This window comes from Amblyomma maculatum, chromosome 1 (assembly GCF_055883805.1).
Source record: "Amblyomma maculatum isolate TAMU_Amacu chromosome 1, ASM5588380v1, whole genome shotgun sequence".
Lineage (NCBI taxonomy): Eukaryota > Metazoa > Arthropoda > Arachnida > Ixodida > Ixodidae > Amblyomma > Amblyomma maculatum.
This window is the reverse complement of record NC_139344.1, coordinates 287,305,072-287,324,447: the sequence shown is the minus strand read 5'-3', so window position 1 is coordinate 287,324,447 and position 19,376 is coordinate 287,305,072. Positions and strand designations below refer to the sequence as shown.

The following is a 19,376-nucleotide window of genomic DNA, read 5'->3' as shown; positions in this document are numbered from 1 at the left end:
TTCTTATGAACAAACACATATCTTTGTTTTTAGAAGTTAGGGGTGTGTATTCGCGTCCAAGTAATTGATGCCCAAGTGGCGACACGGCAGATGTTTTGTACAAGATGTCGTCCAGGAGCATGTATGAGGCGGAAACAACATTTTAAATTTATGCGAACGCGTGTTTTTGCGTCGATAGAGTGCTGAGGCGAGTGATATTTTATGATCCCAGCAGACCAAAGAAACAAGATTCTACCCCAATTACAGTATGCATGTTATAATGCTCAAAAACCATTGAGGACATTATGCGGTGTTTCGCAAATACGAATTAAAAGCTTTGGTCACACCAGAAATGTTTAATTGGTCTTGGGCTGTGTGGCCCGGGGTCTCGCGGCGACCGCATTTTGATGCCCCAGGTGATAGTGGAGGGGGCCATAGTATTCTAAGAAATGTCCTGAAAGATTCATTGCAAGCGTGTCTCGGCAAGCAAGAGGATAAAAGCATTCATCGTGTATGCGCAATCAAACCCGGGAGAAAGTTGCTCCCGGTCAATGAAAGCGCAGCGGACTCCTAATTGCGGTCAAAGTGGGCTGCTGGACGCCTTGGCGTTTGCTTAACGGAGACTCAAAGAGCAATCATCGGGAGTCGTTTGGGCAGCCTTCCTCTGCAGCGCAATTTCGGTTGTCTTTATTGCTGCAGTCTTCATCGCAGTTATCCGCATGCGTCATGTGTCCTCGAGGCGGCCGCTTACGCGTTGTTCCCTCGCAGGAGTCCGACGGCCAGAAGACCAACAACGGCATCCACTACCGGCTGCAGCTGCTCTATGCCAACGGTGAGTCGACGGCGGCACCTAATTCCGCGCACCAGGCCCGTTTACGAGCCGGCCTGTGGGATTACCGGAATGGGCGCTCCGACACGGCGCCTCCAGATGGGGCCCGATTGGCTTTGCGCCGGCCGTCGTAAAACAAAGAGGCGCCCCCGGGCGCGCCTTTGCTGATCCAATCAGCGCACGACATGAGCCACCCCCGCGGAGAAATTATCCCGCTGCGCCCAACATGAAGACCTTCCAATAAGCCTTGTATGTCTGAAAATTTCCCGCTTCTCATAAATTTTGCTACCACTACAACAGCCTGCACATTGTAAACAAGTTATACTTCGCCATATAGTATAATCGATTGACCTCCGACGATACGGCTCTGAAGTTGATACTTATATGCGCCCAATATCGCCGCGCATTTTATTCCTAAATTCTCTTTTGTAAACCAAGTAAAAAAAGGATCCACTCCCACACGCAAAATCAAGACATTTGATATTACCTAATTATGATAAAATATAAAATAAAAAAAGTTAGCCACTATTCATATGTTGAGCTCATTTTGAATGAATGAATGAAGCCTTTATTGAAAGGAAGGGATGGCTCTCGGCCGCTGTTTGGGTTCTTGGGGAGTTAGGAGGGATGGGAGTGTAACTTCGTCTTAACGGTTCTTCAAGCTGTTGCTTGTTGCTTGCCATGCGGCCGATCTTCGCGCTCTAAGTCGACCTCTCTCACACTACTCGAAGCAGGCCGCTCTCACTGCCGTATGTAGCAATGGAGTGTTGTATTTCGGCGCTTGATATAACCTGACCTGCTAATGTGAGCATGTCGTCGTGTGGAATATGCGTAATTTTGTTTCTTCCTCGTGAAAACGATGGACATTGTCATATAAGATGTTCTAGGTCTGCTGTACAATTAAAAATTAAATATTAGGCATTGCATAACGATCAACATTCGCCATCTCCTCAGCCATCATAATTTATTAGTTTTTGTTTAAAACTTAGTTCGTCATAGCTTGTGAATTTGCGGCGGCTCACTAATCAACATTGTTTTGATATATAGTTCCCATGGCTTAAAGCAATCGTAAGCAGTTGCGATGATTTCGGTTCACGGCAATGGAAAGCGACACATTTGTTTATCAGCCATTAGTATATTCACATTTAAAACAAGCGAAACAAAAACATAACAACAAGCCTATGAGAAAGACTTGAGTTCTCCTTGTTTTGAGACATTCCGAGGAAAACTGCGCAATGCGGCGAAGATTCACTCTTTGTTGGTGGATATTGCGACAGGGTAAAGAGCGGTCGTAAATGCCTGTGGTAGATACTGACTGAGGGGATTTGACAGATGTATACCCTGACAGGAGGCCTTACATATACTGTGTTCTTTCACATAATGTGCTAGGTAATAAAGGCACATATTAGGGGATCACGCAAGTAGCGATGTACGACAAGGATCCACATGGAGAACGGGAGCCATTTAGGCGACCGCGTCAAGCCTTTAAATGCGAAGCTCCCATTTTTTTCTTCAATTTATTGCTCAAGTATCTGCAACGTTGAAGCTGTGTAACAAATTTTTACACGCAAGTAAATTAATAGCCTTCTTATCGAATGAAAGAAAAAAAAACGAAAAAGAAATGTAGGAGCATCAAGCGCGCCACTATCTCCTACGATTCCTGCATGCTGCCTCCAGACGCAGGGCGTGCATATGCGCGCCATGTACATTCGCCTCACTTCGCTCTCGAGTGGTGTTCGGTTTGTGGCAAAGAGGCTTACTGATGATGGGCCGCCTTATTGCTGCAATCAACGTTGCATTTCTTCAGTCTCCGTGAAAGCCGAAAACACAAAAGCTGAATCTTTATGCAAGATGGCTCTGTCCGGCTATTTGGTCCGACCATCCGCCCACCCGTTTATCCCTGAAACGAAACAAAAATAAATAAAAATTTTAGAGAGCCATCGTCTCTCTCAAGACACGAATCGAAATTGCCTCCTCCTAACAGCGCGCGTTGGTGGCGCAGGTGTCCGGCAGGAGCAAGACCTCTACGTCCGGCTCATCGATTCTGTCACCAAGCAAGTGAGTTGCTGCGATCATCGCGGCTCGTTTTCTGCGGGGCGACGCCTCTTTGCTGTGTCCAGGTTGCGGCAGCTGAACGCTGCCGTTCCCGGCTAACGAGCGAGTCACCCCGTCGCCTTGCGCAGACACTCGCTATCTCGCTTTCGGACAAGTGCACATCTTTATACAGCTCTTCCGGTGAGGGAGCCGGGCACTTTAGAATACCAACTCCGTCGTGCATTTCCTCCATTGTTGAACCTTTCATAACAAGCAGGTTTCGTGACGCGTATACATTGCAGAGTGTTACAGGCTGAGCTTACGCCGGGTTCCGTTACACGCTGCTATTTTGGCGCGCTCTTTATTTCATGTTCGTGGAGAACATAAAATAACCGCTTGACAAAGGTTTCCGCCACAAATTAGCAGCGGCAGTCGTTGTTCTGCAGCCCTCCTTTGTAGCCCGCGAGTTCGGAGAAAACGCCTATTGCATGTGCAACTGGCTTCAAAGAGGGCATTTACCTGCTGCCCAGCAAAGTGCCCACCTAAGCACCAAAATTGCCAGGTCGTGAAGGGGCACTGAATTTATTGGGTGCGACTGTTATTCCGTGTGAGAGTGCGTCATGGCCAGCTTATGAAAGCCGCGACCGTTATGTAGGCGCAAGTAGTTTCCAACTGTTGCGACCACTGTCAAAACCCTCACTCATCCGGTTTTTGCTCTTCTGGGGACATCTGCTCACTCGATTGTTCGCTTTAAGCAACGCCCAAGTAATGTTTTCGCTATACGTCATCTTAGCCTCAATACCCAAATATTCATGCGAGAATAAAAAGAAATTATCTGAAATCGAGTTCAGATAATGGGAGGCTACCTAACGTGCAGGGTCATGCCATTCGAACGGCCGCACAAGTGGAGCTCTGCTGCATTCTGCTGCGCCTCAAGGCTTACTGCAGCGGAGCTTCGAGGGTTCGAAAGCACTTTAATAACATGGCGTTTCCAAAACGTCGCCGTTTGACGGGAAAATATCATTTTAAACGTGCATTGAAAGTTCCATACATGGCAAAATTACTTTTGAAAAGGAATTAAATTACATTACTAATTACTTTGCTGAAAATCGCAGAAAAGTAATTTAATTACATTACTCATTACTGCTCCCAAAAAGTAATGAAATTACTTTACAATTAATTCTACTGAATAATTCAATTACTTTTAAATTACTTTCTAGCTTCCGTCCATGCATAAACTAAGTAAAGCTATTAAACAAAACAGCAACGTGTTCTCCAGACGTGAAGCACGCACATTCTTTCGTTTTCCCGCCAAATTCCATCCCAGAGAGCTATTCCTTTCCTCTTTCCTACACCACTTGCCATTACCAAAACAAGACAAGAGCCAAAAAAAAAAAAAGCAGAAGCATGGTCGAGCGATTGCGAAATGACCGGCCAACCCAGCGTCTTGCTTGCCCGGAGCTGTCTCCACCATTTGAAGGCCCGAAGAAGCTAGGTTATTTATTGCTTCAGCAGTCCCGAGAATCGAAGTCAGCACCTTATGCTCACTGCTCAGTAATGCTCAAGCCACGGTGGCTCACGCCATGGACCCTTCCGCCTATCTCCCCCAACCCCGATCCTCCCTCGCCCCGTGGTGACGAGTGTAACCAAGCACCACTGTGCTCTAGCCGACGCAACAGGGAGTGCCACTGCGCCGAGCTCCCAACTAGTTTTAAACTCCGGCCTTCTTGCACCATCTGGCCCTTCAGCATTCTCTTGGAGCCTTGGATCCTGCTGCTTGGAGAATAGTGGCGATGGGATAGCCGCACTGTGAACCTGCTACACAGGAGGTCTCAGACGCACTGTTCTGCTCAATTCTGTCTCATTCTGCCGAACCGTTACGGAGGCTTCGGCTTGCCGCATGTCGTTCCTGCTTTCGCGACACTCTACTTTGTTGTCTATTAAAGGAGTAGTGGCGCACTTTGGTAAAAGTAATTACGAAAGGAATTAATTACTTTTGCTGCGAAATTACTACCAAAAAGTAATTCATTACATTACTAAATTACTGAACCAAAAAAGTAATTCATTACATTACAAATTACTGAAAAAAGTAATCAAATTACAGTAATTTCATTACTGTAATTCAATTACTGCCATGTATTATTGAAACAAAAGAAAAATTCTGGGAACCTGCGGAGCAAACGTTGGCAAATCGGCGACCGAGTGCGGGTAATGAGGTGGCCTCAGTTTCACCTAATGGGGCTCACTGACTGAAAGCAAAAGTTCGGTTTAGCGGCACGACGCTCATCGTTATTAGCGCACGCACACGGCGTCGCCTATTTGCGGACACAGCAGAACTTGTTGCGCAACTCGAATGCACTAGAAATGGAGCCCTTACCGAGCGGAGGCGCGTTTCACATTTAGACGGCGGAAGTCCTCTTGTTTCTTCGCCGGTTGTCACGCTGAGGGCAGCCCGCGAACTCAATTTGGGGTCCGGCTGGAGAGAGGCCATCCCCGCGGCCAATCTATGGGAGGCGGGCGCCGCGCTCTCCCCAGGGACGGACGGCGCTCCCGCCCACCCGGTGGCTAGCAACGGTCTTGGGGCACGCCACGCGCCGCAATCGATAGGCAGTGACGCGCGCCACAAGGAGACATGCGCCTTGTTAGGGGGCCTCTGCAGGGCCCCGAATTAACGGCCAGCAAACAACTTGACTGCGAACAGGCTTTGAAAAAAGGCACCTTCGCGGAAGATCCTCTTCATTGCACCCCGGCTGTTGACAGTGAAGCATAGTCCCCCGCACACAACTGCGGGCACGATGATTCGTTGTCAAGGAAGAGCTGCCGGATGCAGAAGAGGCTTAAGTTGAAAAACTTGTTCCCGGGGCCATCATGGCGCCCAGCACATCGGCCATTATTGCACCGGGAGAGTGGGCGCCCCCCGGAAACGATCGCGTTTTCCGACGCCAGAAAGTCGTCAACATGTCGCCGTGAGAGGACCCTCGGACTTTTCCTTCCAGCGGTGATGCGATGTAGCCTACTCCAGTAAAAGCACCCCGTGCTTTCTACAGGCCTGTTCTTCACTTCGGTAACCAACGGCAATGGGTACTACTAGAATGCTGGCGTAAGAAGGCATAACTCCCGCCCTGCAGTTGGTGCCGACGAAGCAGGTGCGTTCGGCCAACGGCAGACCTTTCTGCGTCCTAGAATAGCGGAGATTTCACTTGAGAGAAAACGCCGTTCAAATGAACCGAAGCTGCAGAGAAACGAAAAAAGGGCGTCGCTCGAGATGCGGTACGCCGAGGCACGCGGAAGGCCAAACCCCGGGAGCGTGCGTTGACGTAGCTAAGCCGCCGGCACGGAGCGACACGCCGCCGTGCTGGGCCCCGAGCGGCCTCGTTACCCGAGCGGTCATCAGATATGCGGCCGCGTGCCAGGGGAGCCGGCGGCAGGTCCCTAGGGGACGCCGCGAGAGAGAGCCAAAAAAAGAAAGACAATCGCGGGTCCCGAGTACATCAAGCGAATGAGATAAGCCCGGAGGTGGGACGCGCTCGATCCTCTTTGCGACAGATGGAAAGAGAGTCCCCCATCTGCTCGAGTTTCCCCCCCTCCTCGCGTTTGTGCGTAACAGATGGGCGCGCCTCGCCGCAGGCCATCGTGTACGAGGGGCAGGACAAGAACCCCGAGATGTGCCGGGTGCTGCTGACGCACGAGGTGATGTGCAGGTGAGTGCACGACGGTGCTCTCGAGAAGCGCCGTCGCCGAGTGACCTTCTCTTGCAGTCGCTGCTGCGACAAGAAGAGCTGCGGAAACCGCAACGAGACGCCCTCGGACCCGGTCATCATCGACAGGTGAGTGCCATCTGTCCGCCCAATCAAGCCATATGGCCCGCGTCTGTTTGCGCTCATTAAAGCGCCGCCCGGCACCCCCCATTACACCGTTCGTTAGCAGGATTGCGGGGAACAGCGACGCTCCCTTTGTGGCCACCTTGCGCTGTCCTCCATATGTCACACGAGGCTCGCTCCCCCGCCGGCGCACGCCGGTCGCGTGCCAGATTGGGGCGGCTGAGCTCCCCCGCCGCTTGCCCTCCGCGGGGGTGCGCGCGCTTCGAGAGGGACGTTTATTCCGCCTCCTGAAATGGAACGTCGCCTTTTCCACCTGCGACGCCTTTTTGCGCCGAGTATCGCACGAAAAACACCGTTCTGCTTGCTCTAGTCAGCCACGTTTTTCGAACCGCAGTTCATCTCACTGCGTACACTGTATCTGAAAGTAAAAATAGAGCCGTTACATGGACACCTAGCAGTACGCGATCTATATACATGGCACGAGGGTTGAAACACCCCACTCCATGCCCCACAGAGAGTGATGCTGAACATGAGTCTCTCTTGAATTAAATAAATAAATAATTGGGATCTGCTAAAGTGGGTGTTCGCATAGCTGGCACGAGACGATGGACATTATAAGCGCTGCATGGTTTCTGGCAAATATCGTCCTGCTAACCGCTGCTGTGCGGAAAGGCGATGGTGTTATTTACTACGGTAGAACTTAGTCTAACTCCACAAGACTTATGAAATGCCTAATTAGTAGTTCGGAATAGTTACCGTGCATCACAACTAAAGAAAGAGATTTTTCCCAGGCTATATAGTGAACAAGCGGTCTTAAGCTGATAGTGCTGGGCAATTTAAAATGTGCCGGCCACTCTGACTGCGGTAGCCTCTCATTGTTCCACTTTGCGTGTGCTGTTACGCGATCAGAGAAAGCTCTCTATATATGAAGAAAATTGGCACTTTTTATTATCGGCGTCAAAATCGAAACGTCGGTAAATATGTCTCTTGCTCTTCTTGCTCACACACACACACACACACACACACACACACACACACACACACACACACACACACACACACACACACACACACACACACACACACACACACACACACACACACACACACACACACACACACACACACACACACACACACACACACACACACACACACACACACACACACACACACACACACACACACACACACACACACACACACACACACACACACACACACACACACACACACACACACACACACACACACACACACACACACACACACACACACACACACACACACACACACACACACACACACACACACACACACACACACACACACACACACACACACACACACACACACACACACACACACACACACACACACACACACACACACACACACACACACACACACACACACACACACACACACACACACACACACACACACACACACACACACACACACACACACACACACACACACACACACACACACACACACACACACACACACACACACACACACACACACACACACACACACACACACACACACACACACACACACACACACACACACACACACACACGCACACACACACAAACACACACACACACAACTATATATATGTGTGTATATATATATATATATATATATATATATATATATATATATATATATATATGTATATATTATCCCACCAGTTGAAATGTTCTAGCAACCGGTTTATAAACATTCTGGTCTGGAGCAATGTCGTAGCTCTGTGAAGTCTGGTACTCAGTCTAAACGTCAGCAGCGCAATCTTCCATCCTTTTGAACCTTGTGTAAGTATATTGCATAAGTATTTGCCTTCTCGTTAGCGTGCATATGAAGGAAGCCAACGGTCTTACAACCTGAATAGGCATTGGGGAATCGGGTGTTTAATTATTGATCGTTGGTAATAAAAATGCGATCATTTTATGCCTCAGCAGTAGCAATTGGCAAAAATAATAAAATTTAGCCTGCTGAGAGCGTTCACCGTGTATCGTCCTCCGTCCAAAAAGGCAAGCAGTAAAAAGGACAGGGTCATGACTGAAATCAAGGAAGACACGGGAGAAGTCAACGAGAGGTGAATGGGGAAAACGAGAATTCATTAGAAGAAAATATGTCTGTTATAAAAAGACAAGCTCTATGTTGTATTTCGGCAGCAGAGGGTCTGTAATCGACACTCTGAGAAATGTGTAATGTGGAAAAAGGATGCTTCTGTCACTGCGAACAACTTGATCAAGTATGCAAAGGTGAAATGTCGTCTTGAAAAGAGCCACGAAAGCTTCGTGTTGTTTTGTTCATCGGACACTTGCGAGCTATATGAGTAGTCAGAGTTTGGAACAAAGGGAGCGATTATGGATACATTCGAAAGCTGCAGTGGTAGGAAGGTCCAGGTAAGATAGCGCATATTTTAGCTATATATAGCCGGACACAGCTTATGTGTGCGGGGACCACCACAAACAATTCCTTCCTGACAAAAGTATAGTTCACCAAAAAAACTTCTCTTGTTGCCTAAGCATAAGGAAACCAGCCAAAATTATAAGCGCGACCATTTTGATTTGCGAAATACTATAAGAAGTTGATTTGTATCTACTATTGTGATTACTATGATTGGTTAGCGGAGTATAAGAGAGGACGCCGCGGTGCTGCTACCAACTGCAATGCTTTTCGCGTTGTATCGTGCTCTATAGGACCAGGCGTTTATTATAACTAGCTTTTGAGAAGTTGGTGAACCAGAACACGAAAACGCCAAGGGTATAAATAACGGTGATTTCAATTCGGGCAAGCAAAGAGCAAAGGTAATGTGCCGTCCCATGCTATATCCGCGCTGTTAACGGGATATTGTAGTGCAGAGCATTAATTGAGAGCGTTGTTTGAAAAATTCTATAGTATGTTCTCCGTTCTGTAAATTACGACATTGACGACTTGCGAACCGGTCCAATAAAACACGTTTTAGATCCGAGGTCTTTGATCACGCCCACTACCTACTGTTGTAAACATCCTATCGCAAGCGGCTGACAAAAATTACAGTTGTTTTTATGACATATTTCGACAAAAAAAGTCCCAAAAGTGAACAACATTAAGGCTGCCTTCTTTCTTTAAAAATTAAATAACACGTGAGTTCGGTTTACAAAAAGGTGCGTCGCTTAAAAGTTGCACCTCAGGGATGGCATCGATATTACAAGCATTTGAACAGGATACAATGTGCCGAAGCGTTTTCACCGATTTTCCTGTGGCATTGGATGCAGTAAGGAGAGCACTCTCTAAAAAAAGTGAACTTGAAATATTCGGCTTCAAGGGTGCTGCCTAATCAAAGCTTATATTCTTTTTGATTTCGGTATTGTGATAATCATAAAGATAATTAACCTACTCATTCCCAGGTACCTCAAGGAAGTATCTGTGCTTTTTGTTTAATATTTACTTTAATGTTATAATAATTATTATAGAAGTTCACGATTATTAATAGCTACTGCAGCACTAATTCCGTCTTAAATCCCCCAGTGAAAATAACTATCACGATGCTGCATCAGGTGAACTTGTCAGATGTGTATTCTATCCGAAATCATACTGCGCAGCTAGAAAGGAAAGAGTACGCTGAAATCGAAACTGAGTTTTAAGCGCGTGTCGTCTGTTAAATGGCTCGCGGTATCTGACGGTCAGCCTTGACCGATTGTCAGTCGCTAATAAGCTCGCTCGTATTAAGATGGGCAAAGGTTTAGGCGAGTTAGTCTTATTCATGCTGAGCGAGTGATGGCGCGGCCGAAAAGACGAGATGATAGCACACAAAGTACACCTGCTCTATATATAAAAACAAACTCGACTACAACTCTCTACAGACGGTTGTTCCCCTCCCTCAATGTCTCCCTCTACGTGCACCAATACCAGTTTGGAATGACAGGAATGCTTTGAAGAAGAACCGTTGTTACAAAATGCATATCTAAAGCCTGAGAGGAAAGCCAAAGGCGGTATACAAATTAATAAGTGCCTTTGTGTTCTAAAAGCACCATCGGCTATGAGTGGAGAGCTACGGAATCGGGATCAAGCTGAGCTCAATCCCGCAACGTCTGAGATGCAGCCCTATAAAGATATTGCAGTTTTCCACACCTAAGCACCACAATATACGCTTCGTAAAGTAACACGGCTCTTCCAACGCACGTACTCAGAACATATTTCTGAGGCAACTATGAAATATTGTGAAATATTATACTCCAAATATATTGATGGGACTGGTTCGATCTTGTAACGCGAATAAAATTTTTCTTTTTACGGTGTGCCTTTCGGTCACTAACAACCAGTGATGCGCGTTATTGACAGTTAATAGCAGGAAACACGGGGGCCACTCTCCGCCTTTCATTGGGCCTGACGAGGCAGTATTGATCTCTTGCGGATCCTCATCAAAATGTACTCGTTTCCAAGCATGATAATTTAAGACATCCACTTACTGCCTTCACTCACTTATTCGCTATTCTCTTTTTCTTTGCGTAATCCTTTTCACGAGTTTTCAAAGCCCGTAGCGCAGGAAAGAGTTCTCCGAGGGTCGTCTTGCCCCACGTGCGGCGCCTTTTTGCTGATTTTTCTCCTCCGGGATGTCGCGTTAAAACAATAACTTGCGATTATACGCATGTTCATAAGCAACTTCCTGTTGAAAAATGAGCTTGTTAAGAATTTTCTAGTTTGCCAAAAGGGGCATACACTGTCATAGCAATAAACCCATTATGTACACATTTTATAATTATGCTACTAGTGAAGACGCTTCTATATAATGTATTGGTTGCAGCTGCACCAAACCGCGACGCTTCGCCACCAAGCACCTTCCACCGGGAAGGACACTGGTACTATAGTTTATGACCTCAGGCTACCCTGTGGCTCAGCGCAGCAGATAAGACAGGACAGGCTGCAAGGTCACCCGCTTATATGGCTGACGCGATGCTGTACATTTCTTAAAATTAAGGGAAATTATTCACTAACGTCAGACAAGCTTGTCGAAACGTTGCTCGGCCTCCGAACTAAGGCTCCCCTCAACCGTCGTTCAGTGATCTTTCATAGATGCACAATTGTCACTTGAATTATATATCGAAACAGATATGGCACCCTTCTTTTGTATTTAATTAAGCCCGTCAATAGAGATTTTCTTCCAGTTAAGCGCAACGTGAGGTATTACTGTAGACCTTTTAAGATCACTTTGAAAAATCGTTGCTATCACTCTAAAGAGTAGCCCAACATTACACCTTCAACCACTGCTGCTTTCCAGTCCAGGGAAACTGTAGACATTTGTACGGAGAAGAGAATTTCAGAGCTATGAAGTCTTCCTTGACAAAACCTTGGCCCACCACGACAGCCAACCGATCACGTAACTAAGCAGAACAATATTGCCACCAAAACATGGCCCCCGTGGCTTTCGCGACGTTGCCAAGTCCGCTCCCCGCAGTGTGTGTGTGCGCCCCTATTCTATAGTCATAGACCGTCCTTTCCTAGAAGAGCGGCAGTCAAGTTTAAAAGCCGTCCCTTGCTCCTACCAAATCAACCGATACGTGAGAGTTTAGTTGGACTGTCACCACCTTTTCTATCCAATTTTACGGCCGATTCGTGCCGCAATGTTCCGATACAGGCAACGCTCCAAATATCATCTCAGCCAAATAAATCAAACACTGGGTGTTTCATAATTTCACCACTACATTATTCACCTCTTGAACGGACGCTTAACCATTGAGAAAAAAAAAAAGTGTCCTACCACGTGGATTGAAATTCTGCTCAAATACGGGCTGGTATGATAAATACCGATTATTGAAGAATTTTTCAACAACTCAAGCTGTGACTGCGGAAGTACTTTTCAACAAACCAAGCCAGAATTGTAACTCATTTTCTCTGGAACAGCGAACTCTCCGATCCTATCAAAACAATACATCGAGACATTCTTTATGGTTTCGTGACGTAAGCTGTTACAACCTAACCTTTCATGGGGAATGCGTAACGCCCTAGATGAGACCGATATTAACGCGAGAGCACCATTTCGGCAGACGTTGTGAAAAATTATGAGTATTCCTCTGGCTGGCTGTGTGAACTCAAGAGACCACATGGCTCTGCTAACACAGGCTTCGCCTTTGAAACGGAAATCGAACGCTCTGGGACATCAAGCACGCTACTTCAAAGCCATGCAGGAACGTGGGCTTTGTCTTTCACCTACCTATAGAACTGTATGTATGTACGAGATCACAGAGAATCAAGAGATCAGTATCATATAGCAAAGTGCATGTGCGATTGTACCATATCCGCAATTGCACCACAAGGAGCTTTTGTGTCCCCCAATTTTTAAGACCCCGCTCAAAAGCGCTCCAACCGGGTTTGCCATTTACTTTATACTTGACACTTTGAAATATATTTGTTATAGAGGCGTAAGAAAGTAGACGCAGGGAATTTTTATTTTTTTTATTTTTGAACGTGAGTTTATTTTCTTCACGAACATGATACACTCAGTGAGTATCCAGGAAGAGGTCCCATAGTGAGGGACTGAATTGGGACCTCCCGCACATAAATGACATGACGGTTCTCAAAAAATGATGCAGCATTGATTAAAATTTAACAAAAAATATTTTTAGAAGGAAAAGAATGAAAAGAATAAATATCCGTAATCTTCACAAATAAGTGTCGCTAGTAGCAAATTGTCAATAGACTAGGTGAAAGCGCGACAATAAAGGAAAAAAAGAGCATACAGGCAGAAGAGTGTCGCAGGCAAAATCACACATATTACGCCTTGATATTAAAAAAAAATAATCCTATTTGTTTAAATAAATTGCTTCAAGACATTGCAGATGCGGTTATGTGAGGGCGGAAGCTTTTTAAAATACTCACTTTGGAACTTTTTGAGAGAGAAAATTATGCTACCGCTGTGGGCTGCACCAAGCGCGAAAATGGCCTGACTCGCGATCGTGGCCTCAGCAGGCTTGTGATGAATTCACAGCTCCGACAACCGCTGCTCGCTAGGATGCGTTCCTTCTGAAACCTCTTTTCGCATCAGTGCGCGCGCAGAAAGTCCCTCCGACCACCGCTAACCAACTATACGCCATGCACAACGCAATTGTGTCTCCATGCCAACATGTCAAATGACGATAGTAACGATGATAGTAGCGATGATAATAACGGCGCATTTATAGTAGCACTAGTGATGGATGAAAATGCACCGGTGAAAAGAGTTCTGTAAAGTGGCTTTCGCCATATCTGCACTTAAGCAGACTTGGGCGCACTTGTGTAATTTTTCATTACGCTCCTTTGCAAGCATGGCGCAGTATGCGGCCGCACAGCGGACAGATTGGTTGACGGCTCGATCTGGCACTTGTTTCACGTATCACACAGTCTCGCTGACACACTGAATACGGAAACTGGCGTCGGAACAAGCACCGACCGACCGAGAGCCGAAAAGTGACGGTTGCTCTGCCTCTCAAACGATGAGTGACGAGCAGTACAACCTGCGCTACAAAACAAAAACTTTTTCTTAGCCGAGTATAATACAAATAACGTCGCTTCGATACTCAATTAATTAATGAGTAATTAATTAAATAGGGCTTCTTTCTGCTCTGCGCTCGCTGCAGGGGCAGGGACCGAAAGCACAGGAACGCTGCCTCCTTTATCCGGCCACGCGTTCACCGTCATCAAGATCGGCTGCACCTGCGGCGCATGGGTTTCGCTACCAACTGTTTTTACGCGCCTGATTGCACGTTAGATATCTCCAATCACTGCGGTGATCTGTAGAGTTTAGAAAAAAATGACAAGACTGCGCTTAAGTCTGCTTAAGAGCGGAAATGGCGAAAGATTTTCACCAAGTGCATCGTAGTTTTCCTTCCTTCCATCATCATCATTACTAGCGTTACTATCATCATTATCAACTAAATACACCGTCAATGTCAGCGCTATACCACCATTATCACTAACTGCATCGTCATTTGGCAGGAGCGCTAAACAAGGAAAATTTCTCACGCGCCCTGCAAATATACAGAAGCTGCGTAGTGTTCTGTGTGATGCTACGCAGGCACGTGCTTTAATGATGCAAGTGGAAAAATCGTTTCACTCTGTTCCTCACAATATTCTCCGACCTTTGCTGAAGCTCGTCAATGAAAAACAGTTCACAATGGTGTGGATTTAGAACACACCTTATAGTGGACGCCTCATTGTGAACAAAATGATTGGGAACAGAACGGCCCCAAGGGTGCCTCTTTCACCGCTGTTGTTTTGCATACACCGCGTACGTTCTTTTAGAAGGTAAAAAATTTTAAGACAATGTAACTGGCTTTAAAGTTATTATTGGGGGACATGGGCTACCGCCAGGTAAGAGGCAGAGTGCTTCAATTAGTTCGCTAATTAATAACATACGGTAATCAATTTCTTAATTTTCATTTTAGGTGTACGTTGCATTTGCAGAACTGGAGTTGGTCATCAAAACAGTATGACCGTGAAGATTTCATTAAAATAAAATTGCATTATGAGGAATAGCCTGTGACGCTCCGGTTTGACCTCTGCCGCGTCGATTCGCGTACTCATGCAGTCAACGCGCGTCGAGCGGCGGATGAATTTTCCTTCAACTGTGTCTGAGAAAGCGCTTTCCTTTGTAGCCGTATGGCTGTGCTTGGGTGGATGTCAGTGAGTATTCACTCCCTTATTACAAATCTGCTTCACCTTGGGGTATTCCCCTAACCATTTCGACCTACACGGGTACCCCCTATAGTGAAAATTTAAAAGGTTAATTACCAAATTATTTATTAGCGCGCTAATTGGGTTCCTTTGCGTCTTACTTGGTGTCCATCATAGCCTCCAATATAGACCCAGGGATAAATTCCACCTAGCGAATGTCTTCTAAAAATTTTGGATCTTCTAAAAAACAAAAAAACCTGTATATCGAACCGTTCTGCTTAAGTATCACCCATAACCAATGTTTCACACGATTTCTACTATACAAAGTAGAGGTTCGTGTTCTGCCATACGCTCATGATGTTGTCGTTTTTTGCTCCAATTATAAATCATTTTGGAAGTTGTCAGAAAAGTTCAAGCTTTCTGCGAAGTAAGTGATGGTGCGATCGATTGGGGAGAGTGCTTGGTATTTCAGCCTGGCGAATGGCCTCCGAGTGTCCTCGGCCATGTATTGTCAACAACAGCACCTAAGTATTTAGGTATCCCTCTTGAATCTTACGTTGATAACCTTATTGGCAAAATAAGGCTGCAGAATTGGGAGAAAAAACTGCAGGATTTGGTGGATTGATCCTCTCAAGTTTGGACAATTGCCACAGTTTACAGTATTTTCTTGGTCAGCAAGCCGTGGTTTGCGATTCAAATGCTACGCTGTTCCCGTCTAAACGTATAAACGTTGGATAGGGTGTTTGGAGTATTCGTCTGCGGTTCCTCATGGGAAACGCAAGTCGAACCAACCTGAGCGTGTACACGCACTGGAGGTTTATGCCACTCATTTGTGCAGCAGTTGGCTAACCGCTCTTTTATTTTCGTTACGGATGTTAGGGACCCCTTTTTACGTGCTGCAAGTTATTCAGTTGGGAATGGGCATGAGTTTTGCCTGATTTTGTTGTTACAACCCACTGCATTGAAGGAGCTATTCGTGGGTATTTGAGAAAAGTTGTTAAAGTTTGTCATTTTCTTTATACACGGTTTTCATCGAATTATCTTAGTCTCGTGACACGGAAAGAACTTAGCAGAAATACATGTTACCCACTGCTCCCTCCACCATCGCATAGTATACCATGTACAGTGCAGGCCCGGGTCAAGCTGTTCTAAAACGAGTTAAAAAATGGGCATTACTCCTGCAGCCAAAACATTGTTTTTCAGATTACATAACGGGACTTCACCTGTTAAAACTTGGTTGCAAGGGAAAGGGATTTTTGTGCTTGGGAGAGCTACTCTCTACTATGCAAAACGGGTGAAACTATTGAGCATGTTTTCTAGGACTGCTATGATGCAGTTTTCTTCTGGGACGTCCCCCAAAGGGCTCTAAAGAAAGATTTTTCGCTTAACCCTCACGGTATCAAGTATTTCCCGATTGAAAACGAGGACGGTATTCCTTATCTCGTAATGACTTTGGGCCTGCACAGTCTATGGAGAAGTAGGATGGCTGTTCGGCACGCATATCATGACGCACGGCCAGTGGGAATACTTTAAGGAAGCCATTGCAAGGTATTGTGAAATTATCAATCTTTTGGATCCATTGCCCAACTGGCTCTCGCACATAGAAATATTAATAACACTGAAATATTTGTCATGCTAAATTAGTCAATTACGGGTAAGGGTTCTTGCGTAAATATTCGATATTTTGAATGCAATAATAATAATAATAATAAAAAAAACGGCGTAGTTGGTTATCGTGTTCGGCTGGGGATTTGAGGGGTAGGAGTTCGATTCCCAGGGGAAGATGATTTTTTTTTTTAAATATCATAGCTTGTTGGTCACGCATCCCGCGGATAGTTAATTTCTGCGCACGCTACTGATGAGGAAAGAAATGCTTTCGCATTAAAACTGGCCTACTGTTTTCAATGCCTTCAATTCTGTTATGGGTTGATAGCGAACTAAATTGTCTTCCTATTAGAGACAGACGTCTGGCTGCTATTAGAGATTTGCGGCTGTTCATTATTACGGCGATATCTAATTTTAAAATTTCGGAAACGCGATTTCTTTTTGCGCTGTGCCGCAGCCAAATGTTGTCATTCCTGGTGAGTTCAAAAATCACGTTCACCCATCAAAACCAACGTTCCATGTAACTTCTCTCTCGTCGCACTCTTACTGCGCTGCTCTACAGCCGAGGTTTAACGAGGCCTATAAGGTCATGTGGCTCGCCAAAACTGTAATTTCATATCATTATTCGCCCAGAAAACATCCTGGAAGGGTCCCACGGCTAAAAGCTATTAGAACAGCTTGACGAGGCCGAGGAACCCTATCATTTGGAAGATGGAGGTACAACTCTATCAACAGTCAAGCAGAAACAAAAAGCATGGTATCTGACAGCAATTATCGAGTTACAGAGTACAAACAACAGTACAAAAACAAAACGAAATGGCATAACAGTGCATATAGAAAAATCGCAACCGCCGACAGTTTGACGAATGAGAATGCAATATGTGCTCGAAATGTGCAATGCGCGAGACAATATAAAATGGTGTAAATTATCTAGAACACAATTCTCATCTAGTATACGGAAAGTGTCTACGGAACCCTATTATAATACTACAAAAGCACACTCCATAATTAGGAAAAGTTATCGGATGTCATTTAAGGTGGGATTTTTTATCATTCAGTATTTATTAAGGGTATGGGGCAAAATATACTGCAATGTCTGAAATTTATAATTATTGCGGCACCTTGGGACCAACCACGCTAAATGTTTTAAATATAAATAAATAAATAAATTATTAATTTTTGAAAATTTTTAAAGACGTGAGAGGAAAAATAAAATGAGCCTAAGATTCAAAATAATAATGCACTTTCGGAATGCAGTTTGTTTTGAAGAAAATCTATGCTTGTCACTGTAATATTTCTTTTCTGAAGGCATTATAGTTTGGTGATGTTAGCTTTCGTATAGTTTCCCATACGAGGATGCATGCAGTAACTTATGTGAGACAGAAAGAGCGCATTGTATATTTTTAATTTAACGTTTGTTGCATGTAACAAATCGCGACATCGGATCAGCGCTCCTGTTGCAGTCGATAGTTTGTTGCAAAGATTGGTGATATGCTAAGTTTCCAGAAAAAATGACACCAAGGATTTTGGGCTGACTTACTAACTGGATATACCGATTTGCGTAACGAAGAGGCTATGTTAAGTTGATGGTTTTATTCATGGCTCGAAAAAGTATTGCTTTTTTTTGGAGATTATTCTTCAGAGATGGAGAAGCGCTATACAAGCAGTAAAAACAAGGCTTGGGGCCGATTGTGGCACCGATCATCAGCTTCTTGTTGCCAAAATTAAGCTTCGATTGAGGAAAACGCAGAAAACTATAAGGCCTTTCAGGTAGGATCTGGATCAAATTCCATTAGAATATGCTGTGGAAGTGAGGAATCGATTTCAAGAATTAGATCTAGAAGACAGAGAGCCCGAAGAGATGTGGACTGATGTTCGTGATATAATACCGGAAGTTGCTACAAAGGTAGTTTCAAAGCAAAACAAATGTAAGAAAGCAAACTGGTTATCCGAAGAGGCTTTGCAAATAGCTGAGGAAAGGAGGATGGCAAAAGTTATGGGGGAAAGAGAAAGATACAAGGTTCTCAATGCGGATTTTCAGAAAATAGCAAGGAGAGATAAGAATGCCTTCCTGAACATACAGTGCCAAGCAGTTGAGGACAACAACCAATTAAGGAACACAAGAGCTCTGTATAAGACAATCAAAGATATCAAAGGAAGCTTCTGTGCTAAGCTGGGTGTGATAAAGGACAAACGAGGCAAGGACCTCACTGAAGCCTCAGAGATAAAGAAGAGGTGGCAGGAATACACAGAAGAACTGTACAAGAAGGACCCGAATGTGCAAACCCAACATAAGACGGTAGTGATTACTGATCTCGAGTCGGGCATCCTGAAGAGTGAAGTTGAATGGGCCTTAGCCAGCCTTGCTAAGAACAAAGCTAGCGGAATTGATGGCATTCCAGCTGAGTTGCTTCAAACCCTCAACCATGACGCTGTTAACATTCTGCATACAATATGTC

General features: G+C 45.3%; 1 protein-coding gene and 1 long non-coding RNA gene across 12 annotated transcripts in view; one reads left to right on the top strand and one right to left on the bottom strand.

Moving 5' to 3' along the window:
• kn (EBF transcription factor knot) overlaps nucleotides 1-19,376 on the top strand; it is a 172,773-nt gene that overhangs the window by 12,845 nt on the left and 140,552 nt on the right. For both annotated transcript variants that reach the window (XM_084591566.1, XM_084591565.1), the window contains exons 4-7: nucleotides 748-811; nucleotides 2,811-2,866; nucleotides 6,470-6,543; nucleotides 6,601-6,669. In XM_084591566.1, the coding sequence (XP_084447692.1) occupies nucleotides 748-811; nucleotides 2,811-2,866; nucleotides 6,470-6,543; nucleotides 6,601-6,669 (263 nt within the window). The remainder of the gene's footprint in view (nucleotides 1-747; nucleotides 812-2,810; nucleotides 2,867-6,469; nucleotides 6,544-6,600; nucleotides 6,670-19,376) is intronic.
• Nucleotides 1-19,376, bottom strand: part of LOC146206762 (uncharacterized) — a 78,898-nt gene that overhangs the window by 37,077 nt on the left and 22,445 nt on the right. For 3 of the 10 annotated variants that reach the window (XR_014704511.1, XR_014704514.1, XR_014704513.1), the window contains exon 3: nucleotides 2,569-2,708. The exons of 4 other annotated variants lie outside the window; for them this stretch is intronic. This is a non-coding gene — a long non-coding RNA (uncharacterized LOC146206762). Of the gene's footprint in view, nucleotides 1-1,775; nucleotides 2,709-19,376 lie in introns of those variants that run through there. 3 more of the 10 variants (XR_014704516.1, XR_014704512.1, XR_014704510.1) reach the window with 3 other exon arrangements.